This window comes from Tenrec ecaudatus, chromosome 16 (genome assembly GCF_050624435.1).
Source record: "Tenrec ecaudatus isolate mTenEca1 chromosome 16, mTenEca1.hap1, whole genome shotgun sequence".
NCBI lineage: Eukaryota > Metazoa > Chordata > Mammalia > Afrosoricida > Tenrecidae > Tenrec > Tenrec ecaudatus.
In genome coordinates, this window is record NC_134545.1 from 8,038,495 (window position 1) to 8,066,305 (window position 27,811).

A 27,811-nucleotide genomic window follows, 5' to 3' on the forward strand; every position below is an offset into this window, starting at 1 on the left:
ACACCCCCGGCCCCAGCGCCTTCTTCACCATCCTTCCGAAGTTCTGGTCCATTGTTGCAGCTCAGCAGGGATTCAGTGTATCTTTATCTCCGACGCTTCGCGGAGGCTCCTTCAAGGTCATGGGAGCCTCCCAGCCCCCCTCCCCCACCCCCCGTGCAGGTGGAATCAGGAAACTCCCACCTTTTGGGGGAATCCCTTCCTGCAGCTGCTGGAGGAAGGGCCTGTTTATCAAACACTCTCGTCGGGCTTCCTGGGCCGGCCCGAACTGCTTCACCAGCAGAACTCATTTCACTCCCAGAGCCACCCCGCGGGCGGGGGCCTGTTCTTCCCACTTCACAGTGGAGGACATTGAGGTACGGAGGAGGGTTTGGCCAGGTCGGGGAATGGAGGGAGCCGTACCTCGCTGTCTAGGAAAGGGTGAGGTGGCCCCTCCAAGCCGGGGGCGTGGGCGACTGGCTTCCTGTAGGGGGAGGGGAGGAGGGCGGACGTCCCCGCCCTCCCGGGTGCCGGGGAGCGGCCGGCCGAGAGCAACCTGGAGCGGACTAGGGGTTCCCCCGCTGTCAGCCTGCCGCCTCCCAAGGCAGAGTTTGCTGTTTTTGTTGTTCGTTGCCCTGGCGTCAGTGTGCTACAGGGTCCCTTCTGCTGTAATTTTAACGAAAGCCGATAGCCAGGACCTTTCTTCCTTCGTGCCCCGAAAGCAGCCAGGGATAGAGAGTGGGAGGGTCAGAAGGCATGGCGGCCAGTGATCCGGGAGGGCTTTGGGAGGAATCTGCAGCCCTCCTGGAGTCGGAGTTTCGGGCACAGGTGGTGTACAGGGGCGGCGACGTGGTCGGAGCAGAGGCTGGGAATGCGGAGCCCGAGTTGCCGGCCTTGCCGAGTTGGGGCCAGGTGGGGCTGGGCTCGCTCTCGGCGATGATGAAAGTGGCCGCAGCTATTGCACTGACGCCCGGGCGCTCGGCGATAAGGCCTAGCGGAGGGAGTGGGCAGGCGCGCCCCCTCCAGGTCAAGCCACTCGGCCTGTAGACCACGCCCTTCTCCGGGTTCCACCCCTCGGCGGGAGGCACCCCCACCCCTCCCTGGCCGTCTCTCGCAGCGAAATGGGAGGGCAAGCTGTGGGCGGGGCTTGGAAAGGCCCCGCCCCTCGCCGGATTGCCGCTCGGGGCGCCAGCGGGGGAGGAGTCAAGTGAATGGGCGGGGCCTAACATGACCCCGCCCCCAGCGTCCGCGTCGTGCCCGCCCCTCTGGCCGAGTCTCCTGCAGGCGGGCGTGCTGAGGCGGGGCCCGCGGTGGTCCCGCCCCCACCCCGCCCCCGCGGCCGCCCTCCCGTGGCGCTGCGCTCCAGCCGCGCTTCCTCTTTACATAACGGCGCGGGGCGGCATGGGCTCGGGCCACCGCCTCCGCCCGGCCGCCCGCCCGGACTGTCGCGGCCCGCGGGGGCGACGGCGGCGGCAGCAAAGTTTCGTCGGCGGCGGCCCGGGGGCGCATCCTCCCGCAACTGTCATGCGCTGGCAGCGGAAATGATGAGACGCTGGCCATTTTCCGAGCCCGGGTTTCCTGCCTGAGCCCGTGCGAGCGAGCCGCGAGCGAGCCGCCGGCGCGCGGGAGAGGACGCGCCCGGGGCGGGGGCCCGCCCGCCCCCTCGGACTTTGGGCGGCCGGGGGCGCGCGACGCCATGGGCCGGCCAGGCCCGGACCCCCTCTCTCTCAGGTAAGCTCGCCCCTCCCGGCGCTGGGAGGGCTTCAAAGTGGGGAGAGGAGGCCTGGAGCCAGGTCCTCTCAGCCTCTGCGCACCTCCACAGCAGCCCTCTGTATTGCCTGCAGCTGGCGGCCGAGGGGGTGTGTGTGTAGGGGGCCCCTTCCTCGGCTCCTGCGGCACCCCACCTACACACGTGTTGGGAGGTGCTGGGGTAGCTGAGGGAGGCGGGGCGGGGACTGGCCACCTATAAAGTCTCCCTGCCCCCAAGGACAGCACTGCCCTCGACTCGTGCCTGGTAAGGAGGGGTCGAGGGTCACTTGATACCTTGGAAAGTGAAAGTAGTCAAACTGAGAACGGGGGTGGGGGGGCCCTTCGAGGGAGAGCTGCTGCAGGCCCCTCCCCGCTCCCCCAGGACAAGCCATGTGGCTCAGAGGGTAGTGGCCTGATGCTGGAAGCCCCTTTCCCCACTCTGGCCTGTGGGTTGAGTCAGGCCAGGTGTCCCTACTGCCAGATATGAAGGTTCGCCACGCTTTAAAGGACGCAAAGCCGGGGTCTCCTTGGGCTGGGCCCTCAGAATGCGACCTGGGATTCTTAGGGAATCTCCTTTCCTCGCTCCCTTCGCCCCCTCCCCACTGTGGTCAGCGCTTCAGGGTATTTCTGAGACCTCGAAAGTCTGCCGCGCGCAGCCCCCCTTCCGTCCCTCAGGCCTTGGGGGCTTTTTTGGGGGGAGGCTACATTTGAGGAACTGGGCTGAGGGCATGCCTGCTTGTCCGCTCCTTTTTTTCTTTCGTTTCCTCTTTCTCTCGTTTCTCTTCCCTTTACCCTGGCCGCGTTGATGTAGGTGAGGAGGTCACTGCCTGCAGCTGGGGGCCCCCGGGAGGGGCTTGGCGTGGGAGGAAGTGAAATCGGGCGGGGGCTCCAGGGCAGAGGGCCAAGGGCCACCTTTGGAGGAGGAGTGGCTGAGAGCTGAGAGGAGCATCCCCAATAGCCCCCAGCTCCTGGTCCTCGGGCCATTTCATTTCATCCTGGGGCCCCCATTTCCAGCCCCGCCACCGCGCAGCGCCTCAAGGGACAAAGGCTCTCCGGGTCCGGATTTCCCATCCCTGACCCGGTGGTGGGAGCGGAAGCGGCTCACAAGCCTCCCAGGGATCTGGAGAGGCTGGAGACCCAGCCCTGAGGGAGGCAGAGAGGCTTCCTGGGCTGGCTGGGGTCAGGGGACAGAGGCCAGGGCCCTGGGGGAACTTGGACCGGTTTTTAACATGCTCTGGCTTTGCCTTTTCCCACAACCCCCTGGGGTGTAGCGGGGAGAAAGCCTTCTGAGCCAAAGGGTGAACATTCCTAGAACTTCCAAGTCCTCTATGAGCCTCAACTGGTTGTATGTAGGGCCTTGCCTGCAGGATCAGCAACTGGGGTCTGAGGGCTGCAGGGCTCAGCAATGGCTCAGGAGGGTTCTGGAGGCCTGAGTGTGAATCTCAACCAACCTCTTTCTAGTGGAGGGCTTGGTTAATGTGACCAGCTTGAGCCTCAGTTTCCCTCTTTGTAAAACAGAGTTGCAGCAGTGTGTGGTGGAGTTGTAATGAGCCTGGCACAGAGACTAGGTCCAAGGACAGGTGATGGAGATTATTCCTTTAATCTTTTCTTTTTACTGTGCAAATAAACATGTAACCAAACATACACTTGACCAGGCACTTCTCCAATCAAACCTTTGGGTGCCCAAGTGATACCGACTAGTTACACCTGACCAGGACCAAGCAGGTCCACACCATGGGGTTTCCCAGGCTGTCATCTCCACGGAAGCAGTCACCTCTTTCTCCCAGAGCAACTGGTGGGCTGGAACCCTGACCTTTTTGACAAAACCAAGAAACCAAATTCACTGCCATCCAGTCAATTCTGACTCTTTGCACTCCCTATCGAACCTGGTAGAACTGTCCCTGTGGGTTTCTAAAACTAACTCTTGGCAGGAGTAGAAAGCAGAGTTATTGGTGGTTTTGAACTGCCAACCTCAGAGCTAGCAGCCCAGCACATAAACCATTATGCCACCAGGGCTCCGGATCTGTTTTAGGCAGCTGATGCCTGACCACTGTCCTACAAGGACTCTTTTCTACCTGTGTAAGTCAGTGATTCTAGGAGCCCTGGGCCACAGAGGTTATGAGTTGGCCTGTGATCAGGAAGATTGGCAGTTTGGAACCACCAGCCGCTCTGAGGGAGAAAGACCAGGCTTTCTATCCCCATAAACGGTTACAGTCTCGTAAACTCACAAGAGCAGTTGTACTCTGTCCTATAGGGTCTCTAAGTTGGCATCGACTCGCTGGCCGTTTAGTTGACTGGGGGACAGGGACGATGGCGTGATAGTCGCTGTGGAATGTTCCTTGTCAGTGGGCCTGGAGTACCAGCAGCGAGTACTGAAGAGTGAGGTGAGGCCCTTACTCACCAGGCCTCAGTTTCCTCTCTGCCAAATGTGCGTGATAATGGCTGCCATAGGATTATTAGGATCGGTTGCTCTTACTGTGGTGGTGTGCTGTTTCTTCCTTGTTTTCTCCCTGACTCCTCGATCTCCTAAACTTTGGACTTGTGCCCTCTCTGATAGACCTTTCCAGAACAAATCCAAGGCTATAGAACCAACAGCTGCAGATAACGGTGGCAGACTGGGACAGGCAGCTGCTGGGTGGCCCCACAGCAGAGCATGCCAGCCCGTGGGGACCCTCAGAGATCTGGGTCCAGCTATACCACCTCAAATGCACCCCACCTCTAGGGGTTCAGGGCAAGAGTAAGAGGGGTATGGAAAAGTGGGGGTGTTGGCACTTGGAGGGGCCCCTCCCCGAGCATGCTGGGGCTCTGAGGGGGCTCCTTGGGGGCCCAGCAGGGATGGCACCCCCTTCTTGAGGGTCTTTGTAACATCACTGTCAGCCCCTGTATTGACCACTTAACCTCTCTGAGCCAATGTAGTTGGTGTCTGTGCAAGAGTTGAGCAGTTGTTTTCGTGGGCTGCTGGTGCTGCTGCTGCAGCTGCAGAGAACTCTGGTGGTGCAGTGGTTATGCATTGGACTGCGATCCACAAGGTCAGCAGTTCAAAACCCCCAGCAGCTCTGCAAGACACAGGTCTTTCTACTCCCAAGAAGTTAGCTCAGAAACGCACAGAGCAGTTTTATCCTGCCCTATAAGCTTGCAATGAGTTGGCATCGACTCTATGGCAGCGAGCAGTGCGTTCAAGAGCTGCCGTGGGCCTGGGTGAGGGTGCCGTGAAGAGCTAACCAACCGCCCTTGCCCAGAGGAGAAGGTGGGGCCTGTGGAGCCTCTACTTCTCTTTGGAGAACCCAGCGGGGTGGTCAGGTGCCTGGCACAATGCAAGGACTTGAGCCGGGCTGGCTGTCAGGACCATGTCTGTGTGAGCTTCAGGGTCTCTGAGCTCGATCCTCTTCCCGAGGGCATGGGGGAAATACACCCCTCACGGTAGGGTAGGTCCTGGAGAAGAACCGCCAGGAGATTCTGAACAGCTGTTTCGAATGCCCACGTTTCCTGGGAAAGGGGGCCTCGGTGACCCCAAGGAGAGCACATCTGTGGGGACAGGGGTGCAGACAACGGCCTCCATGTGACAGGGGAGGAAGCTGGCTGTCTGGGAGATTTGCATGCAGTCCGTCCGGTGCACTCACAGCAGGCTCCATTCCCACCTCCCCACCCTCCCTGAAGAAACTGAGGCTGCCCAGGGGAAGTGACTCAGCTGAGGTCACTCGCTGAGTCAGTCCTGATTGGACCCAGGAGCCCTGCACCCCAGCCCTCAGCCTGCCAGGGCCTGAGTTCTCTGGGGATTGGACAGGCCCAAGGCCACAGCCTTGCTCCTGTAGCCTGATTGGCCAGTGTTCTTTCAATGAGGACTTGAGGGTCCTCAATGCAGCAGAGAAGGGGGAAAGAGGGGGCGGCTGGGGCACTTCTCTTAGAGAGCAGGTTCTCCTGGCGTCCCCCCCTGGCCCCACCCTGTCCGGAAACCCAGCCGCTGAGCAGATGGCTGGAAGATTTTTCCTCCCACGCCACCCTCTCAGGGGTCGGCCAGGGGGGGCCGAGCCGAGGGCTTCCTCTTGAGCCAGGCCTGGAGCCCCTGGGGGCCCATCCGGATGTGCGCCCCCCCCCTGTCAGCTGCGGGGGAGGGTTGGGAGGGAAGGCCGCTGCTGCCCAGGACACTGGTCCCCAGGGAGAACTGGGAGGGAGGAAGTCTGTGCCCAGCTGAGCTGGGAGCTGACTCATGGGTGCTGCTGGGGGCCCCACTGGGGGAACTGGACAGGAAAGAGGACCTTTGACGAGGAGCCTTCTCCCCACCTTAGGAGATCCTCTGTAGGGCAGTGGGAGGCGCCCTTCTCAAGCTGGCCTGGCCCCCTGCTGGGGTGGGTGTTATGCAGGAGAGGCTTCCCTCCTGGGGGCTTGACCGGCACTTCCCAGCACGGAGTGGTCCCAGCAGCCTAGCTGGTGCAGTGCCGGGCACAGCAAGCTGGAGGACATTTGTTCTGGCCTACTGGGCTGCCTGACAATGTCCCTGGGGCACCAGGTGACCCCAGAGCTGGGCACACAGCACTCACAGCAGCCCCTTTGTTACGTTCCATCAGGAATGGCCTGGCAGGGCAGTGCAGGGCAGTAGTACCCCACCCCCACCCCACCCTCAAGCCATCTTGGGCTGGGCTCTGAGCTCCTTCAGTGGCTGGTGCTAGGCTACCTGGTGGCCTCCCTGGAAGAGGCAGCTCCCTCCCACACAGCTGTGCACTGGGGGAGGGGAGACCCCTCCCCTGCAGTGGTGAACTGCCTTCTCTCTGAACCTCAGCTGGGGAGAACAGTGGAAGCTGGGTGCTTAAAGATGTCCCTCCTGCACGGTGTCGATGGGGAAGGGAGGATAAGGTCCATACCAGCTTATTTTAACTTTAATTCCAATGTACTATTATGAGTGTAATTAATAATTGCTTCCTGCCCAGAGTTACTCAGCCCCCCATCCCCCAGGCTGGCATCATCAGATCAATTGCTCTTAATTTTATTTACCACAATTTAAAACATCCTCCCCAGTAAGGATTCTTTTTTGTTTCCCCTTCTGATTTTGGATCTGGAATTAGTCATGTGGCTGCCGTACGCTGTCAAGGGGTTAAAACAGTGTCTTTAAGTTCCATGAAAAACCATCCTCCTGGTCCTGCAGGTGGGAGCCCCACGGCTTCTCTGCACCCGCGTCTGATCATGAAAAAGGAAACCCAGAGCCCCCATTCCTGTCCCTGAATTGCAGTAAGTTAGCTAGCGGTGGTGGCTGAGAATGAGGTGCCCAGCTGTTCCAGCCCTCACATGTTCCTACTGGCAGGCTGGAGGGCTCCCTGGAGTGGGTGTGCCGGGTGGGGGTTGGGGGAGACTCTGGGACCCTGGGATGTTGTCTGGCCCCCACCCCTACCCCAGCTGAGTCCTTGGAGGGGTGTGGGATTAGCTGAATCCCTGTGTGGGTGGAGGGGTCTGGGGATTCTAGTGGGGTACCCATGACATTGTTCTGGTGCCTCACCCAGCTGTGGGACTTTGGGGGATACCGGAGACCCCCTTCCAGGCTACAGGGAGCAGCTTCTGCTCTCCCTCCTGCCGAGGTCCCAGAAAGACTGTTCCCTCCTGGCTGCTCCCCCTCTACCCCCTGTTTGGAGACAGAGCTCCAATGGGGCTGGGGACAGAGACATCCCAGTTCGCCCTCCCCACTCACACCCCCAGCATCTTCCTGGGTCATAGTTGCTGCAGCTGAGAACGTCTCAGCCCCTGGTCCCAGGCTGCCCATAGAATCCAGCCTGTGCCTGGCACAGACAAACCAGAAGATCCCCTCCCCAGTGGCGTCTCCTAGACTGTCTTTACACTGCGCCAGTCTCTCTCTGGTGAAACAGCTGGGAGGTTAGAGCTTCCCGTGTAGGAGTTCCCATCCCAACACTTAATCCATCATGCCACCAGGGCCCCATGGCACATAGTAAGTGCTCAATAAACAGAGGCCTGGAAAGGAGGGGCTGCCTTCCTTTGGCCTGAATGCCTGCCTGGCACAGCCCCCTCCTCTCCCTGGCCACAGCTGGCTGCCCCATGCTCCGCCTGGCCATTTCCTGCCTGGCCTGCCTGAGAAGGCCTTTTGTCAGGGCTCCCGTGATACCCACTCCCCCTGGGGAGCAGGCCTGGCACACCCCAGTGCTGGCAGCCCCAGTGCTGGCAGACAGGAGAGGATCCAGCCAGCGTCAAGAGGATGCCTTCAGGCCATTTGACAGATAAGAGCACGGAGGCTCAGAGAGGGAAGCCCTCACATCCACACTGCAGAGTGAGTGGGTGCCAGAAACAGGGCTGGAACCCACATCTGGGCCCTGGCTGCCCCATGCAGAGGCATCCAGAGTAGTCTCATTGACTTCCTCAGGGCCCCAAGTCTTTGACCAGAGTTGAGAGCGTCAGACCACCCTGTCCGACCCCAGGAAGTTGTCAGTTTATACAAGTAATGTTTCTGGAGCCCAGGAAGGAAGGGAGATGTCTCTAGGTTGTGGAGGTGGGGGCAGGCACAAGCCCCAGGTCGGAGGGGATGGGTAATATCACCACGTTTAGCGAGTTTAGAGGCTGCTAACCCATGAGGTCAGCAGTTCAAAACCGCCAGCCACTCCACAGGAAAAAGGTGAGGCTTTCAGCTCCCTTAAAGAATTACAGCCTCTTAAAAAAAAAATATATCAGCCTCAGAAACCAATAGTGCCAGTTCCCCTTGTCCTTTTGACTCGATGGCGGTGAAGGAGCTGTGTTATAATCTCAACTCTGCCCCCGGGTGACTGTGTTGCCCTCTTTCCTGCTCTGTGAAATGGTCACGCTTGTCCTGCATGCAAAGTGTAGCATAGAAAACCCCAACAAAAGCCCTTAATAAAAGAAAGGCCGTGGTTTTTGCTATGGGTTTGGGAGTATTTTACAGATCGGCGAGAGCCTGTCGAATTCAGAGCTGGGTAGCAGTCCAGGATCCTGCACTTGGGACTGGGAAAGCTGGGTGAAGGGCGTCGTGAGGAGGCCCCAGCTATAGCCAGGGCAGTGAACACATCACCCATGGGTGCAGCTGTTCTTAGGAAGGCTCCGGCCAGGGTCTAGACCTGGGTGAGGGGCCTGGGGTCGCTGACATACAGGGGTTGGTAGGAGTTCTGGCACGGGTGGGCAGAGGCCCCTGGGGTGCTCAAAAGTAGGCTGGCCCTGCTAGAGGTGGCCACTGGAGAGTGCTGACCATTACAGGCTGCTCAGCAAGCATTCTGGAGCTCCTGCTGTATGCCAGGGCCTTGTCGGAAACTGGTGGCTCATGAAAGTGTTTCAAGGACTGCCTAATGGATGCTCTCTGCCATTGAGCTGGATACATTCAGGCCCAGCAGGCAAGGGGCCGGCTCGTGAGAAGCCCCTGGGGCAGCCAGCATGGTGGACAGGGCAGACCTGAGAGGGCTGCTGGACAGGACAGGAGCCCAGGGCTGGGTTCTGAGTTCTCCCTGGGCACCACCAGCCCATGGGGATGGGAAAGGGTGTAGGGAGGTCACGGGGTTAACCCAAGGACCCATTCCCCTTCCTTTCCCCCCCTCCCCCGCCCCTCCAGCCAGAGGGGTGGTTTTCCTGTCTTAGCAAGCATGATAGTTGGGCACATGGCCCTCTCCCTGTCCTCTGCCCCACAGCCCCGGCAGACTGCCCTCTCTGTGCCAAGTGCTAACAACTGTGGAACAGGTGCACTCCTGGTTGGTGCCGAGGCTCCCATGGCATCTCACCTGGAGATGGCAGGGCAGCCCTGGTGGTCCTTGTCACTGACGGGGGCTGGATGATGTGGGGTATCGGAGATCACACCCCAACTTCTGGGTTCAAATCTCTGCTTCAAGCAGTTTCAGAGGCACTGTATGCTGAGGTTCGTGTCGTGCTGACCCCTATGGGGCAAAAGAGGAAACAGGCGTATAGGTCGACAGGTGGTGGGGGGCTTGTAGGGGTAGGGGCACCTGGAGGACAGGGCAGCAGCATTGCATTGCTGTCCTGACTCACGGCAGTCCCCTGTGCCAAAGGTGAGAGCCTGTGGGGCTTTCTCAGTCACGCTCTGGGAGCAGCTTGCGAGGCCTGCCTTCTGGGGAGCCTCTGGGTAGGTTTGAACTGCCAGCCTTTAGAGGATGGCCACTGCTGTGTGCCTTCTGGTCCATTCTCGACTCTGGGCGGCCCGTGAAGATTTACTCTCCTCCGCTCCCCGTGAGTGGCTGCTGGGTTCAAACAGCCGGCCTTTTAGTCAGCAGCCCAGTGCTTTGCATGGTGCTACCTGGGCACCTCCTTGCAGAAGCTGTACCCAGTAGACCCTCAGTCATGTTTGGGGGTGGGTTCAGTGAGATGATGGATGGAGCTGGGTTTGCACCCAGACCAGTGTGGGTGACTGCTGTTCACTTGTCCTTGCTCCAGGTCCTGCAGGGGTCCCAGGCAAGACCAAGCTGAGCAGGAAGCAAGAAAAGTGCCTGGCACCCCCCAGCCTGCACCAAGGGCATAGCCTTGTGCCCGGAAAAGAACCGGGGAGGGTGGGCCAGGAGTAGGAGCCCCACTGGGTGGGCAGTTGAGGGTCTTCACCCACCCTGAGACACTGCAGATAATATACGCATTGGGAGCCTTGTTACATGTTTCCTTTTATTTTATTTATTGGATTTATTTCCACTTTCTAATTGAAAATTAGGTGGGGATGTACATTTCAGATGACTAAGTCTTCAACAGTTTAAACTGCTAATCAACCCCGCCCACAAGTTGATCCTTCACCCATTCAATTTCTCTTGTCCCCCTTGTGGCTTACTCTCTGACATTCACCCCGTTTGACCTGGTGCTTTTCTTTTCCCAACCTTGTCCCCGCAGCCTCCAGGCTGTGCCCTTTGGTGTGAGTGTCGGTCTTGTGTGGACCTTCTCACAGTGGTCTCAGAGTAGTTGTGCTTTTGTGATGGCTGCAGGCTCACCACCCGTGCGGGCGGTGCTTTATGGTTTGTCATTGATTTTAGGATCCCATTGGGTGTATGTGCCAGACTGCTTCTACACGTAGATGCGTATCTGGGTGTTTTACTGACACGCCAAGAGTACGCGCTCATTACATTTAAATAGCAGTAACACTAAAAGTAGCTGGCTGTCCAGCCCGCCTGCTGGCAACCCCTCAATACGTCCCAGGAGACTTTGGCCCAGAGGGCCAGGCTTTTCCACCAGGCACCTGTGGGTGAACTGGCACCTCCAGTTTGCAGGGAACATCGAGCTTGCAGACTGTGTCCCCTTCCTGGGCCCCTGCCTGAGCAGCAGTGGCTTTTGTTGCATGAAGTTCTCGAGGTCTGGATATAGCTGTCTTTGGAAATGCCAGGATCCTGGTGCCCATTTTATAGGTGGGAAAACTGAGACTGAGTGACTTGCCCAGGTTCATGTTCTAATAAGTGATAGTGCTAGGATTTCAACCCAGGCCCCAGGCCCTTGTGCTTAACAGAGTTTTCTTGAGAGACATTGCTGACCGGCACAGCTTTCCCCTAGACCCCAGTTCTGGCTCCTACCCAGAAGTCAGATGGTTTTGCTCCCGCTAGACCATGCTTTTCCAGATTTAAATAAACTGGTGCACATTTAAAGGGTGCCCTGGTTGCGCTGCTGGTTGAACGTTGGACTACTAACCTCAAGGCTGTCAGTTCACACCCACCAGCTGCTCCTCTGGAGAAAGTCGAGGCTGTGGCTCGTGTGAAGGTGGATGGCGTCAGCAGGCAGCCTTAACCGCCCAGCTCTGCTCTGACCTGTCATGCTTCAGGGGGCTCTGTGTTGTTCACGGTGCACATGAAAACTGGCAGTTGAGTTTGGTGTACCTGTTTACATATGCAGACCTGTAGTTTGTATTGCTCAGCTGTTTGGGTTTTCACCGATCAGCTTGTCTTGACCATCTCTCCGTGACCTGCTCAGCGAGCCCCTCCAGAAGATACTCATCAAGTTCTCATGTGTTTCACCAGGCGCCTTCTGGTGAACAGTGCCCCGGGTGGTGTAGTGGTTTAGCATTCAGCTGCTAACTGCAAAGTCAGCAGTTGGAAACCACCAGCCACTTCAAGGGAGACAGATGAGGCTTTCTAGGAAACTCACCAGGGCAGTTCTTCCCTGTCCTGTAGGGTCGACATGAGTCAGCATTGACTGGATGGCAGTGAGTTTGCTTACAGTTTTGAATTTAACTTTTCCTAGTGACAGTTTAAGAGTGGAATTACTTAGTACTGTAAAAGGAGCTATCGGATCTGCACTCCATCTTGCCAAATTAGTCTCCATTACCAGCAAGCTTATAGGGAGTGCCTGTTTTTACTGCATCTTCATCAGCACTGGAGATTATAGGTTTTTTTGTTTATCTGGTTTTCACGATGTGCTGACGGCTTATTGTAAGTTGCCATTTGCTTCTTGTGTGCTCACTTATGCCCCCCTCCTTGTGTATTTCAGCCTGGCCGACCCCCCTAGGTCTCCACCATGAACGGGCCCACTCTGCAACCTGCCTCAGCTTCCTCCTCCGCCGCCGCGCCCCCTGCCGCCCCGTCCTCAGCCACACCCGCGGCCTCCTCGCCGCCACGGGGCTGGAGTGAGTTCTGCGAGTTGCATGCAGTGGCCGCGGCTCGAGAACTGGCCCGCCAGTACTGGCTCTTCGCCCGCGACCACCCGCACCACGCGCCCTTGCGCGCCGAGCTCGTCTCGCTGCAATTCACCGACCTGTTCCAGCGCTACTTCTGCCGCGAGGTGCGCGAGGGGCGCGCGCCCCCACCGCCGGCGCGGGACTACCGGGAGACGGGCCGCGGGCCCCCGGCTAAAGCCGAGGCAGGCCCTGCTGAGCCGCCCCCGCGCGCGGCCGGCCCCGGTCTGCCCAAGGCGCGCAGCTCCGAAGAGTTGGCCCCGCCGCGGCCGCCCGGACCTTGCGCACTGCAGCACCTGCGCCGCAGCCTGCTCCACTTCTTCCGCCGCCGCTCGGCCGGGGAGCTGCCTGGCGTGCCCGGAGCCTGTGCTGCCGGCGAGGCAGGCGAGGCCCCGGCCCGGCCCGGCCTGGCGCGGAAGCTCCTGCCCTGGAGCTCGGCCCGGGAGCCGCCAGCCGAAGCCGTCAAGGAGGTGGCGCTGCGCTACAGCCTGGCCGACGAGGCCTCTATGGACAGCGGGGCGCGGTGGCAGCGCGGGCGGCTGGCCCTGCGGCGCGTGGGCGGCCCCGACGGTGGCCTGGACCGGGTGCTGGAGCTCTTCGACCCCCCCAAGGTGAGCTGCCCCAGCTGGCTGCTGTTGGAGCACCCTGTGGCTTGTGTGTGGCACATGGCCACAAAGTGATGAGGGCGAGAAAGCAAAACAAAAACCTCACCGCCCTGAGTCTGTGCTGACTCATAGCGACCCCTCTGTGGGTTTCCAAGACTTAACTGTTGTGAGGGGGTAAAAAGCCCAGTCTTTCACCCACAGCGTTCCTGGTGGTTTCAAACTGCTGACTATGTGGATGGAAGCCCAACAAGTAACCACTACACCACCAGGGCTCCCCACCACCTTATTTATTTATTTTAACTCTTTAGGGTTTTTTAGGTAAACAGTGCAGCAATATAGAAACGTATAGGCTTCTTTATGGGTGCAAACTGCACCATCTTTCTTCCTTAGAGCTGCCAGTGCGTTTGAACTGCTGACTTGGAGGTGAGCAGCCTAATGCTTAACCCATTACACCACCAAGCCTCCATCACTGCCACCCAGGGTCCCTGATGTTAACGTTTTTGCATTGCTGCAGTGCATTTAATTAGCCTTGGCGGTGGCGGCATGGGCAGTAACCACAAGGTGAGCAGTTAAAACGCGCAGTACAACCTCAGAAACCCTCACGGGCAGTGCCACCCTGCCCTACGGGAGCCCGTCAGTCACAGCAACTCAGGGGCAATTGTTGGGTTGCTGACAGAAAGGTTGACAGCTGGGCCCCGCCCCCTGCTCTGCAGGAGCGAGCTGTGGCAGTCTGTGTGGCAGCCTGTGGTGCGGTTCTGCTTTGTCCTGTGGAGTCAATGAGTCACTGTCAGCTCCACGGCAGGTGATGGGTTTGTTTGGGCACGGCACCTCTAGGAGCCCTGGGGGTGCCCGCAGGTACCCACTGGAGTGCTAACTGCTAGGTCAGTAGTTAAAACCCACCAGGTGCTCCTGAGCCAAAAGATGAGGCTGTCTGCTCCCATAAAGATTGACAGCTTCAGAAACTCTTTAGAGCAGCGGTTTTCATCCTGTGGGTCATGACCCCTTTCACAGGGGTCGCCCGATTCATAACAGTTGGAAAATTACAGTGATGAAGCAGCAACGAAAATAATCTTATGGTTCGAGGGGTCACCACAACACGTGGAACTGTATTAAAGGGTCACAGCATTAGGAAGGTTGAGAACCACTGCTCTAGAGGGGCTCCTTAAGTCAGAACCAATTTGATGGCAGTGGATTTTTGTTTTCTTGGGTGGTGCAAATGGTTAAACCCTCAATCACCAGACAAAAAGGTTGGTGATTTAAGCTGCCCAGAGGCATCTCGGAAGAAAGGCCTGGCTATCCTTTGAAAGTTCCCAGCCTTAGAGGCCCTTTAGGGATGGTTTGCCTGAGCACAGGGCTGCCATAGGTTAGAACTGGCCACAGGGCAACAAGAACAGCACAACAGAGTCCCGCCCACAGAGAGGGGTTGTCATCTGTTTCCCCAAGGACCCCTCTAGGAGGTGCTCATGCATAGCTCTCAAGTCTCTGGGGAAAGACCCGGGTTCCCACGACCTTGACAGAGTACGGGGTTCCTGGGACCATCCACAGACTCTGATTTGTATGCAGATGTCACGTGGGCGAGTGGCAGGTTAGTGCAGGCCCCCTGAGAACCCCGACCCAGTGACTGTGGCCAAGGGGAATCATATATTCAGGGGAATTCCACCGCACCCCCCCCCCACGTTTGTGGGGGTTTGGTCGCAGTTTCATTTTCTTTGATCGTTTAAGAATGTCATTCTCCTTTGTGGTGGTCACCATGGTGAACCCGGTGAAAGGCCACGGCAGCCTTGCCCCACCGGGGCTCATCCATGCAAAGGTGACAGGGCCAGCCCTCTGGCACTCAAGGCCTGTCTTGCTTTGTGGTCGGTCCTCCTGTGTGCTAGCGTGAGAGCAAAGCAGTTGGGGTCCCAGCCCTGTGGGGTCACAGTCTTTGTGGAGACTGGTAGCCAGGCCAGCATTCACTCACTCAAAGGTGTGAGGTACTGCTCGTTCAGTGAGGGGTGTCTCTGCTTTGGGGTGATGAAGAACAAAGATGGCCAGAAACGGGTTACTGGCTTTTGCTGGGGACACCACGTGCTTGGCTCAGGTGGGCAGATGCACAGGTGTTGCTGTGGGTCAGACGCCACGCCACGTGCACACTGAACTTGACGGGCAGCTACGTTCCCTGCGGGGCAGCGCCAGAGGCCCGGGCTTGCCTGCCCACCACTGGGACCGAATCTCATCATCATACCCGGGTGCCTGTTGAATTAGTTTCCCTCGGGGCCTTAACAGTGTGTTTCCTGGGTGACACCCCAGGCCCCGCCTTCCCAGGGGGCTAGTGACGTGACAGTGACTTCTCTGTGACTGCTGTTTTTATCGGTTGGGTTGCCTTTTGTCATCTTTTTAGCTGATTTATAGAGTTTGTATTCTGGATGCACTTCCGTTGCCCTAGGGGTTCCGTGAGGGGCACTTTGCAAGTGGCACCTTCAAGGTTCCAGCCACCTAGAGGAGTCTCAGAAGAAAGTCCTGCCGATCACTTTCTGAAAGCCTGGCCACAAAAGGCCCGTGGATCCCGGCTCCACTCTGACGGCCGTGGTCGCCATGAGTCAGAGTGGACTCGCAGTGATTAGTTTTCAGAGTCCAGTGTCCTAGCACCCCTGTGTTGGGGCCATTCTTTGTGTGTCCTGTCTATGCACACTGCCTCCACAGCACTGTCTGGGGCATGCCTTCCTCCCTTCCGGAAGGCTCATCATCGTTAGTATTCTGGCCTTCCTGGTTCAGACTGTGGCCCATCAGGTGTATGGTATGAGGCAAGAGCATAAGCCTTCTTGTGGGCGCACACCCCATTGTTCCAACGTGGTTTGCTGATATGAATGGGGAGGGGTGTTTCTAGACCTCCTACTCGGTTCTGTTGGCCACTGTGTCCATCTTCGTGCCAGCCCCATGCTCTTAACTATGGCTGCTTTGGGCCCAGGTGTTCCCTGAGGAAGAGTTCCTGGGCAGAGGGAGCAGGGAGGGCCAAGGCCCCAAGGTGGGGATGAAGTTAGTGGGTTTCCTACCAAGAATGGTTTAAAAAGAGGCCAAGAGGGCTGCCACAGCGGGGCGGGGGCGGTCGGGAGGGAGAGTACATGGCGTGAGGGGGCTGAGGAACAGGCATTTACCCAGACACAACGGGAAGCTGTTAGAACAGCGCCGATAACAACTGTCTTCTGGGCACTCAAGACCTGAGTCGGCCCCAGCACGCGGGCTTATCTGGGAGTGTCAGCTCTGAAAAACAACTGGGGCCAGGGGTCAGACAGTGGGGATGGGCTGAGCAGAGTTCCCGGCTTCCGGGTGTTGAGGTGGGGGTCTCTGCGGCCTTGGGCGGCACCAATCCCACCTGCTGCTGCCTTGAGCCTGCCCTCTGCCCAGTGAAGGCTGTGGGGCCCGGGGCGGCCCTCCCAAGCTGAGCAACCCTGATGGGGGTCCGTGCCAGCGCTCCCGTGGTGGGGCACTTGGTGTGGGCTGGGTTTCTGCTCTGTTTGAGCTGGAAGGTCACTGGCCTCGGACAGCCAAGTGGGCTTGCCTGGAGTTCGGCTGCCTGGTGACCCCCGCGGGTGTCTGTGAGGGCTGAGACTGAGCCGCTCCTTAAAAACAGAAGGAGAGACAGCTCAGAACAGCCTGTCCGAGAAGGCCCTCAGGCCAGGCCAGGTGGGCCCCAGCCACACCTTCCACCAGCTGTGCCCACCTGGAGGACATTGTCTCCTTCGGCTGGTATGCTGGTGGTGGCGAGGAAGGCTGTGGCCGGAGGACGGGTTTGCTGGGAGCGACATCTAAGATGTCTGTCTGTCTGCCTGCCTGCCTGCCACCTTGAGAAGTCGGGGTCTTGTCCCTGTTCTGTGGCCGAGCAGGTGTCTGGGGAAGGGCCAGACAAGGGGAGTGGTGCCCTCATCAGCCCTGCCAGGGTTAGGAGTGAGGAAGGGGGATGAGGTCTGGGAGGGGTGGACCTTGGGGCCAGGACTTCGGGCTTTACACTAAGGGTGGGGGGGGGTGTTGGAGGGGGCTGGGCTCCCCAACCGTGGGGGTGGGCTGCAAACAACAGGTCAGGACCCTCAGACCTGTCTTGTCTGTGCTCCCGCCCCCCATTCCAGACTCAAACTCTGAGGTTGCACTCGGGGTGGAGTTTGGTGACCCAGCCATGGCTGGGAGAGGTGCAACAGAGGGGACTGGGTGCAGGACTCCAGGGGGTCCCAGTCCCCCACCCCACACTCCCAACCCATCTGCTTTGAGCTGGCTCTCAGCACCAGCCCCAGGCTGGGCTGTCTCACACAGCAGCTGAAGAAACACAACAGCAAATGTGGAACTCGTTGCCCACATTGAAAACACAAGATGGAGAGCTCTCCATGCAAGTCCAGATTTCTGGTTTCACTTATAACATTGGTGGCTCTGGCCATGCTGGGTGGCTGTGCTGGTTCTCCCCTGGCTTTGCCTGAGCTCCTGCTGGGTGGGTGCAGGGGTAGAGCCCTAGGAAGGGAGGGAGGGCGGGTGGGGTGGGGAGGAGACTCAGCCTGCTTGGGGGGGTGCAGGGGCAGGACAGGCTTCCTTGACTGAGCCCAGATAGGGCTTGAGTGATCCTGCAGCCTCAGGAGGGGCCAAGAGGAAGCTGGGCCTGGGTTTGGGGTAGGGGTGCTGCTGTTAGGCATGTACTAGGGGTGTTTCTCCATACCAGGCACAGCAGCCCGGGACAAATGCGCAAAGAGCCAGGGAGGGAGGTGGAGGACTTGCCCCAGGCCATGCAGTGACCAAGTCTGTAAAACCTGCCCTTGGTGTTGCCAGGCCAGGTTCCTTGAGGCCATCTTACTTAGCACCGTCGTTGTAGAGATGGGGATACTGACGGCCCTGGCTGTAGGACTTGGACCCAGAGCACCCACATTGGGGTCATGCACAAGTGAGGCCCTCACTGAGACCTCGGATCCCTCAGGAGTGGGTGGAGGGGCCGGTGAGGCATGGGGCATAGATGTGACTTGTGAGCCAGCCATAGAGGGCAGTGGTTCAGAGCTGCCCTGCTCTGCCCCCAGGCTGAGTGTCCCTGCCTGTCTCTTTGGCAGGGCTGTGCACCCAGCAGGCCCTGCCCGGGCCAGAGAGCATGAAGTCAGTGCCCCCAAAGGTACACTTCCTGTGGATGAGGGCACCGGGCCAGGCTGTGCAGGTCTCCTCCTGGTGGGCACCCAGCATCCTTGAGGGCTGATGCTCCCAGGTCCAGTGAGGTGGACGGAGCTTGTGGTCTGGTGGGGCGTCCCATCCTTCCCCACCCCCCGCCCCCCACTGTGTGAGAAAGAGGAAGCAGAAAGAAAGGGACATCCGGTGGGGGCCTGGCGGTTTCCTCTCCAGGCAGGAGTGGTGGGGGAGGTGGGTGGGCAGGAAGCGGCCGGGCGGGTGGGTGGGGTAGGGGCCCACCCACACTTGGTCAGGCCTGGGTTTGAGTCAGGCAGTGGGCTCTGGGAGAGAGACCTGCCTGCCCTGAGTGGTGGTGACTGCTGGAGCTGCTGTGCCGCCACGGGCAGAACTCAGCACCGAGCATGCCCAACAGCCCCTTCACCATCCCCACCCTGCCCTTGAATGCTCACCCCACAGGGGAAGCAGCTCAAGGTACTGAGAGGCTGAGACACTCACCCAAAGCTGCGTGGAGCCCAGTGGCATCAGGTTCACCAGGGTGTCATCCCCTCTCCACCCCATAATGGCTGACAGGTGGTGTGCCCTGTCCTGATGGGGTCGCTATGTGTGGGCACCGACTCCATGGCAATGAGCTACTTTTGCTTAATAGTCTATGAACAAGCCTAGGGTGGGTCTGGTGTGCTGTGTTCCCCCCGAGGGGCACAAGGTGGGCACCCTCCCCGGTGGACAATGGCCAGGTCGCCCGCCCACACAGCCTGGCCTGGGTGCAGCTGGAAATCCCCCACCCACTCCTTTGTGAATGGAAAAGGAAACCAGTACACGGAGACAGAGGTCTGTCTCAGAGCTCTGAACCTAGCCCTCCATGGGAAAGGGGGGGCGCCTCAGCTTCCTTCTCAGGGCGCCGCCCCCCTGTCCTATCTCCCCTCTGCAGTGGGGAGGAGGTCACTGACCCCGCCGACTGTTCCACTTCAGTTTGACACCTCCCCCCCCATGACAGTGTATGGGAGTGGTGGTGGCAGCACCAGCCACCTGGACCCCTGGGGACTCCTCCTTCGGAGGCCGGCTGGAACCTTGGCCTCTCTCGAGGGAAACGAATGGGCCCAGCGCTGGGGTTCAGCTCCTCTCCGTCAGCTCCGTGTAATCTAGGAAACCAGTCCCTGCGGGCCGTGTGCGAGCTTCTAGGCTTTTGTATTCACTCAGAGGGAAGCATGCACAGAACCCCGATCACCACCCAAGGGGGTTTCGGGGTGTGTGTCCCACATGCCTTCCAGATGGGGAGGCCACGGGTGGTTAGCAGTTAGTGGGGGTGGCATGGGGACGAAGGAGCAGGCGCGCTTGTCCGTGTTTGTGGTCACAGGCAGGACGCTGCATTGTGCACCTGAACGATGGTGCAGTGGCCAACACCATCCACAAGAGAAGCCATAGGAAGTTTACCTTGAAGCCACCCCCTGCAGTCCCCCCTTGGAGCACCAGCGTTTCCAATTTGGTGGGCGGTTGGTAGGACAGTGTTGTTTCCTTATCTGGTTGCAGGGCCCACCTGGTGTGCATGTACCTTCCAGGAGCATCTGGGAACCCCCTGGGAAAGCGCCCGGCTGTTTTGCACCCCCTCTTGTGACTTAGCTAGGCTTGAGTGGTTTTCTGAACGTTGGAATCCTTCTTCCGAGTCCTTTTCTCTCGCTTCCACCACGTCCACCCCCTCCTCCAGCCGCCGCTGATCTGACCTTCTGCTGCGGCAGATAGACGGCGCTGCCTGGAGACCTGGGCCCTTCGTCCTTAGCCTGGGGTGGGGCTGGGGTCGGGCTTCTGAGGCGCCTCGCTGAGCAGCTTTATTAGGGCAGCATTGATGGTGCAGCGAGCACTGTGGTCTGTTGTCAGAATACCGTCATCTGACAGAGGGACCTGGACACCACCAGCAGTCTTCCCCATCTCCATCCTGCCCCCAGACCCTGACAGTGTTTTAACTGGCTTTCGCTGGATCTTTTGGGATGTCACTTAAATGGATTCACGGCTATTTGCACTAAGCAGAGTTCACAGGGCTCGCCTGCCTGTGTCTCCACACGTGTCCGGCTTCCTGCCTGGTTGTGGCTGAGCCCTCTCGCTGTGCGGCTGGGCCACCTTTTGTTGATCCCCAGCTCTCACCTGGCCAACCACTTTGTGGCTCTTGGGGACAATGTTCTTGCGACCACCTGTGTGCGAGGTTTTGCCTGGACACAGACTGGGCTTGGTTTCACGTGGGCGCACACTTAGGAGTAGGTGGGATGGCCATTGGAGGGGAGGGCTGCTCCATCTGCGTTACATTCCCACCAGCGGTGGATGAGGGCGCTGTCTCACAGCGTTGGCAATGCGCCTGCCTTGCTCTTTCAGTGTGGGTGCTGCAATATCTCACTGTGGTTTTGATTTAACCATTAGCTGGTAGTTGAGCATCTTCCTGTGGGCTCTTGGGCCATTCTGAAGGCTTGGAGTCGGAATCGACTACACAGTTCCCACTCTCACACGTTCCAGAGCCTTCCAGGAGGGCGGGCCCCTTCCTCCATCATGGGAGGTATGTGTGTCTGCACAGTGGTGGGATTGTCTTTTAAGCCTTCCCACTTTCTTGGGGAGCAGCAGTTGGTTATCTGGGCCTTCCTGATTCTGGGCAGAACTCAACATTTCTCTCTCAAAACTGGTTCGCGCAAGTGCAGGGTCCACTTCGCTGTGCAACCACCAGCACCTCAGCTCAGAATGCCACAGCACCCACACAGAACCCCCAAGCTGGGAGCACTCAGTCCCCCTTCTGCTCACCCCCCCCCCCCGCCCTCACTACTTATCTGTATGAATTCTGACTAGTTCCGGGGACATGGATACTTTTTTCTCGTTGGTTTTCAAGCACTCTTGATAGAGCATTTGACATTTCAGTTTATACACCCAACTTTCTGTGCACATGACACTTTCTTTGTCTTCATGATTCATTCTTTGCTTTTGGGGCTTAGAAAGAAAGCCCTTCCCTACGCTGGAGGCAGGTCCTTAATCTAGCGGGCATTTATTCTTACTCCTGGCAGCTGCAGGGAATGACTTCCTGTCGTGTGTGTTTTGACAGCAGTACATGCCTTGTGAAGGCTTGTCCCATAAGGTGTTAACAGTGGAGCTCAGGAGATGCCCGAGTCTCGGCCTCCCTGGTGGCCCCGTGGGGCCTGCTTTCACCCCTCTCAGCCATCATCGTTCCTCCAAGGCCAGTGGTGGCCACCATCAAGGCTCCTGGTGCGGCTGGGACACACTCTTTCTAAACCAACCATAACTTTCCACCTTTTCCCAGGGCTCAGAACAGATGCTGAGCTGGGGTTGTCACGGCATTTAGTCCTAGCTCCAGCCCACATTAGCTAGGCTCAGACTTTCCTAGGCCCTTGTGTGATTGCCAGATTCGTGGGCCCTGTCCTGCTGACATCGTCTTGGGCATCACACACCTGTACACGTAAACCTTAATTCTCGCGGAGGGGAGAGGCCAGCCATCTGGAAGGCTAGCCACAGCCTGGTCATTAGTGCAGTGTTTGTGGGTGGAGGCGGTGCTAGTTAAGCTGATCCCTGGGGAGGAGGGGGGTGATGGTGGTGGTAGAGATGGTGGGACCAGGATGTGGTTGTTCAGGGCGTGGGCTGATTCTTGGCAGCTGGTTTGCAGAAGGCAGTGACTGGGCCCTGACCCTTGGTCAGGACATGCATAGTGAGGCCTCCTGGTTGAGTGGGGTGGGCCTATAGATGGACACTGCTGGGTGTCCAGCTCCGGGGCCTGACTTATCAAAGGGCACACAGGTCCTGGTCAGGGTGGGGGGCATGGCCTGTGAAATGTCAGGTGCCTCTAGGTCAGTGGTTCTCAACCTCCCTAATAATGCCTCAACCCTTTAATACAGTTCATGTTGTGTTGACCCCCCACCCCCAACCATATAAGATTATTTTCATTGCTACTTCCAACACTGTAATTGATGCTGTTATGAATCGGAGGCGATCCCTGTGAAAGAGTCGTTTGACCTCCCATAGGTTGAGAACTGCTGATCCAGGCGAAGGAGGCAGGTGGGGGTACCCCCCGCTCAGTGGGATCAGGCTTTGCAGCTGGGAAGCACCAGTGGTGGTGTCATCCCCTCCTCTCTGGGGAAGGGGGGGGCTCTCTCTGTATGGGGGTGTCTGTCCCTGAGAGTAGGTGGCTCCAGCGTCTGAGAGGGGGCTTTGTGTCCGTTGCTGTGGCTGTTGGGGGGAGTTGTCTGTCTCTGAGAGGGGCTTTGTGTCACTGATTCTGTCGGGGGCTCTGCCACCAGAGCAGGCACCACTAGCCTGTCTACAGAGCCCTGCTCTGGGCATTTCTGCTCATGATGCCCAACAGCAGGTCTCCTGGATAGGGACAGGCAGGTGTGCGCTTGCCCTATTCTCATCGTCACTTGGGGTGGTGGGCACCCCCATTCTGATGGCTGTGTGGAACAGCTGATTGGAATGTCTGTTGACAATGTCCCTTTTTCTCACTCTGGGGAGGCCCTCCATGGCCAGGACACAGTGGAAGCTGACTGACCCTACGGCCTTTCCGGAAACTTCCCATCTCTTCTGTGTGGGAGTGGGAGATTCTGGGACTGACAACAGAGGGGGAGCTCTCTGTGGGCTCAAGTGGCATCAGGCTTGCCCCCATATTCTAGGTGAGGAAATGAGTTCACAGAACAAGTGACCGAAGCAGGTCTCTGGTCAGCTCCAGGCACTGGCTCAGCTGGGACCACTCGCCCATCTGTCCACCTACAAGTGCAGTGGGGGGGGGGTGGTGGGGACCCGGACGTGGGCACATGCAGAGCTACAGCCCAGCTGGCAACAGGGGAAGCAGTGGCATTACCAGGAAGTGGTGGCCCGGCCTGATAAACCAACACTGAGGAGGGTGCCAGAGTGGGCTGACTGGGACTTGGTGGACGGGGGCTCTTGGGAGGAGGGGACATCTTCTGTTGGGATATGCTGTTAAGTTTCTGTCATCACAGGCCCTATGGAGCCTGGCTTCTCCAAGGTGATAGCCTCTCTCTGAATCTACTTGGGGTGGGGTCAGGAGCCTGTGGGTACAGCCGGCCTGGCCAAGTCAAAGGGGGTATTTATAGCCACTTTCTGTGCCCTGCTTTTGTGGAGCCAGGAATTAGGGTAGGTATGGGTCCCAGGACCAGCGCTGTGAGGAGAGGCATGCCACCAATAACCCAAGACAGCTGAGCTCAGCAGGGGGCTTTATTGTTTGCCCCTGCCCCCTCCCTGCCTTCTCACAGGCAGTTGTGTGAGGGACCCAGTTGGGCTGAGCCCTCTTTCCTGTGGTCACCCTGCGTGGTGTCAGGGTCCAGCCCCTGTTGTGTGAGCAGTAAGTGGCATGAGAAAGGGGAACTTACTCCTGACCGCTGGGGTGGGGTGGTGGGCAGTTAAAGCACAGCCAGCCACTTCTCTGGTGAATCTCTGCTCTCACAAGAAGGGCAGGTGGCCGGAAGGAGAGCCGAGAGGGAGGCCGGCCAGCAACTTTCCCTACACCCCCACTGGAAAAGCTGGGAGGAGGAAGCCAGGAACTAGATTGGAGACATTGGGTGGGTACCATGCTCCAGCAAAGGGCAGTAGCCACCACCCCTTCCCCCCCCCCCCCCAAGAAACCTGGAAAGGTGTCAGGGGACTTGTCCCAGCACAGCCTCTGGGAATCTGAGTAGTGAATCTGAGTAGTTCTTTACCTGTGTGCATTCCTGAAATGTGGTCTTGGCCAGGAGGTGGATCCCTCCTGCCCCCAGGCCACAGCTTGCCCTCTGGTGGTGGTGGGGAGCAGTAGGTATGTGTGGGCTAGTCGTGACTGAGTCCAGCACCCCTTTCTTCCCAAGAGCTCCAAGCCCAAACTACAGGCGGCCTGCTCCAGCCTTCAGGAGGTCCGCCGCTGCACCCGCCTGGAGATGCCCGACAACCTCTACACCTTTGTGCTCAAGGTGAGTGGGCATGGTCTCCCTGCCCACCCTCCTACGCCCACCCCCCCAGCCTGGTTACAGAGCCTGTAAGCTGCCCTGCCCCACCAGGTGAAGGATCGAACAGATGTCATCTTTGAGGTGGGGGATGAACAGCAGCTGAATGCATGGATGACTGAGCTCCAGGAGTCTGCTGGCAGAGGGTGAGGCCCAGGCACCAGCAGTCCCAGTCTAGGTGCACCCCCATCTGCCCATTCCTCACCCCCTTTTCCCTGACAGGCCCGAGAGTGACTGTGAGCTGCCCGTGCCCTCAGCTCCAGGCCCCTGCCAAGCCAGCTCCCCTGAGGGAAGCACAGACTCCCTCAACCAAGGTGAGTGCTGACCCTTTGTCCTGGGGGCCTGAGGGGGGGGAAGGGCATGCACCATCCCCACCACCCCTGTCCTTCCTGCCAGGTGCTTCTCCTGGGGGGCTGCTGGACCCAGCCTGTCAGAAAACGGACCACTTCCTGTCATGCTACCCCTGGTTCCACGGCCCCATTTCTCGAGTGAAGGCAGCCCAGCTGGTCCAGCTGCAGGGTCCCGCAGCCCATGGTGTCTTCCTGGTGCGGCAGAGTGAGACCCGGCGCGGCGAGTACGTGCTCACCTTCAACTTCCAGGGCATCGCCAAGGTATGCCGGGCGGGGCGGCCCCAGGCTGGGCACCGCAGGGGTCCGGTCCTGAGTGTGCGCCTGTCTCCTGCAGCACCTGCGCCTGTCCCTGAGCGAGCGCGGCCAGTGCCGAGTGCAGCACCTGCGATTCCCCTCCGTGCTGCACATGCTCCACCACTTCCAGCGCGCGCCCATCCCGCTCGAGTGTGGTGCCGCCTGCGATGTCCGCCTGTCCAGCTACGTGGTTGTCGTCACCCAGCCACCAGGTGGGGCAGGAAGGAAGCTGGTGGACCCAGGGCACACAGGCCTGTGGGCAGGCCGTCACTTACCTTAACAGGGGTCTTCTTCGTCCATTCCTGTCTAGGTTCCTGCCACACAGTCCTGTTCCCGTTCTCCCTGCCCCGCTGGGACTCAGAGCCGGGCCTTCTCCACCTTGGTTCCCCTGCCTGTCCCTGGGGTCCGATCCCTGACACGACCCCCGGCCGCTCCTCACCCCCCGAGCAGATCTTCCACCGGGTGCCTTCACCCGAGGAGCTCGCCGACAGCCTGCGGCTCCTGGAGCCGGGGTCAGAACCACGGGCCCAAGACTCAGACTACGAACTGGACGCGTCCTCTCGGAGACACCTGCGGGCCGTTGACAACCAGTACACACCCCTCTAACGGGCAGCTGCCCCAGGGCCTCCCCAGGAGTCCCACTGCCACCTGGCTTTCTCCTTCATCGTTTACAGATGGAGTCCTGGTCCCCTCACAGCCGCCACTGAAGGGTGAGGCCTAGTGCTTGCAGCGGAAACCTGTTCTCTTGCGGTCCTCAGGAAGCCCAAAACACTAACAGCCCTGGATTCTCACCTGGCTCTCACAGGGGACCACACCTGGCCCTGCTTCTCCTCAGCTTTAGGACAGTGCTCTGTAAGCTGGACAAGCTAAGGTCAAAAATGATTTTTAAACATTTTACCTCAGATTAATTTTTCCCCCCTAAGGATTCAGGTTTCTAAACTCAACTGTTGCTTATTCATTGCACTGTTTAAACTAACCCCTGTGCGATCCACCTCTGCAGCCAGACAGCTATGCAAACCCTCCCTGAAGGGGGCTCACCGCCCCAGCTGAGACACTGGCTTGCTCATCTCTCCTGCACCCTGAGGACAGGCCCCTGTTCTTGTGCAAAGAGGAGCGAAGCATGGATGTCACCCTTTCGGGGAAATTCAGGCAGGGTGGCAAGGGACAGCTCCATCCTGGTGCCTTATGAATAAAAAACTGGATTCTGATTTTAGCAGCTTCATGGTAAGAATTAAATTAATTGGAGGAGTCATGCCCCACCCCACCCCCCAGCTTCTAGTAAGCTCTTTACCTCTAGCCTCTATGGTTTATTAAACTGACCCCCACGTGTGTAGTCTGGGCTGTTCAAAGTGGAAACCTCCCTCTGAGTACAAGACCACCCTGCCCCCCCCCAGGTAGGAGCTGGGGTGTCTTGCAGACGCAGTTGCTGAAGGAATGGGTACACGCCACCTCTACCTACCCTTCACTCGGCACACCATTCCCATAACTAGTGTGGAAGGGACAGCAGCTCAGCCCAGTTGCCCAGCTCGCTGCAGATGAGACGCTTCTAGGAACGGGTGTTGTTTAGCACAGCGTAGTGTTTGTAGACACCCTGTAGTCCCAACCACCACTATAGTCAAGACTTCCACTTCTAGAACTTCCTGAGGATTTGTTTAGGGGTGCACAGTTTCTTATGTATCACTTTAAAAACTACAAGCCCTAGTGCTGTGACAGCAGACCGATCTGAGGCAGTCTGTTTCCTACATGTCGGATAATTGTCCCAAACAGTGCTACTCCACAGCATATGGCCCAAAGGAGCAGTGCCTGGAAAAGCACTCTCCCTCTGCCAAGGCTGAGGAGAAACGAGGCCAGGAGGTTCGCTCTCGCAGTCTGGCCGGCCATGAGAGCGCATCATGCAGCAGCAGCCAGGGCGCTGGCAGCGCGCCACTTGTCAGCCACCTCCAGTGGTAGGTCCAGGCAAACTGGCTGCAAAGCCTTTAAGCTCCGAACCTGTCACACAGAAGTGGATGCCACCCCCCTCGGCTGAAGTATCTAAGAAAATGTGCCCCCTTCCTTCCTGAACGTGTCCTTGTCACCAGCACAGCTCAGACATGTCCTGACAAAGAAAACCCTCACGGCAGGAGGCGAGCCACTAAGTCACTCCATGCCGGACTCTCCCCACCCTGCCAGGCTCCTGCTGGTTCATGTTATGACAGGGAAGAAGCATGCTGGCCAGCCCCCAGCACTGTCACCTCCTTCTGACCCCAGTCAGCTCCTCACACTAACAAGTCACCAGCACCAAAGAATTAAGTTGACTAACCTGCCTTCAATTCTAGACCAGCAATCCATACGGCTTTGTCTGGTAGAAATCTTCTGCCTTGCTTTTGACCATTTCTGGACCGTGTAGGAAGAAGAAATAGCAGTCATTATAATCTTGGGCCAGAGAACACTATTTTTACTCCAGTTTCTTAACCTAAAATCAAGGCCTTGGCCTCTGCCCTGAGGGTGAAACTGAAATCTCGCCTGCCCACTTTCATTTTGGGCTAGGTCAGCTGGAGCAGCACCCCCACTCCCCCAGGGCAGAGGGACCAGACGGTTCTCCACCGCCCCTAACCAAGACTCAAGTGACAGACACATCGTGACAACACAGACGGTGGCTGATATTGTATCTGGCAGACTTCAATGTATTGTTTATGTACTGTACGAGTAACTTATTCTTGAAAAATGCCAATTTTGCTATTGTGTACAAATTGCTCTATGTGAATTAAAAACTACTTTTCAGAACCTTGATTTGATGCCTTGCTCTTTGACAATGGCCTCTATCAAGCCCTCCTGCTCACTGACAGGTGTCTTGAGGTGGGTGCACACAACCAGAAACTGCACCCTCCTTGCTGGTCAGTCTGCCCTCCAGCCTTTTAAGTCTCTCCTGCCCCCTACTGGTACCCAGACCTGTTTCCTGACCCAGACTGGGACCTTCTGCAGAGAAGGGCAGCTCATGGGGTTGGAGGCGTCAGGAGGGCTTGGCCCTGCCCAGCGCTAGGCGCCTTTCTCCTCTAGCAGCAGGCTTCTTTCTGGTCCACCTCAGGAACTGTGCCCCCTTGACTCTGTGGAGACACTGTGAACCAGAACTAAAGGTGAAGAGAGGTTTTTTTTGACAGCTGCCTTCTG

The 27,811-nt window shown here is 58.3% G+C and overlaps 1 protein-coding gene across 2 annotated transcripts; it reads left to right on the forward strand.

Moving 5' to 3' along the window:
- The first annotated feature begins 218 nt into the window (after window positions 1-218).
- Window positions 219-27,427, forward strand: SH2B3 (SH2B adaptor protein 3). Of its 2 annotated transcripts, none has more exons than XM_075533858.1 (8): window positions 219-353; window positions 12,130-12,924; window positions 23,886-23,987; window positions 24,075-24,166; window positions 24,243-24,334; window positions 24,417-24,631; window positions 24,705-24,876; window positions 24,975-27,427. In XM_075533858.1, exons 2-8 carry the CDS (start codon window positions 12,157-12,159, stop codon window positions 25,268-25,270), a joined length of 1,737 nt encoding a protein of 578 aa, XP_075389973.1. In that variant the 5' UTR covers window positions 219-353; window positions 12,130-12,156; the 3' UTR covers window positions 25,271-27,427. The 2 variants fall into 2 exon arrangements, with proteins under 2 accessions (XP_075389973.1, XP_075389972.1); XM_075533857.1 differs by lacking the exon at window positions 219-353 and adding an exon at window positions 1,339-1,707.
- Window positions 27,428-27,811: the final 384 nt, after the last annotated feature.

What these genes read in the sequence shown, in the direction of transcription:
- SH2B3 (XM_075533858.1), top strand. Translation starts at nt 12,157, where the DNA reads ATGAACGGGCCCACTCTGCAACCTGCCTCAGCTTCCTCCTCCGCCGCC. An exon ending in AGCTCTTCGACCCCCCCAAG is followed by an intron (nt 12,925 to 23,885) that starts GTGAGCTGCCCC and finishes TTTCTTCCCAAG; the next exon opens with AGCTCCAAGCCCAAACTACA. An exon ending in CAGGAGTCTGCTGGCAGAGG is followed by an intron (nt 24,167 to 24,242) that starts GTGAGGCCCAGG and finishes TTTCCCTGACAG; the next exon opens with GCCCGAGAGTGACTGTGAGC.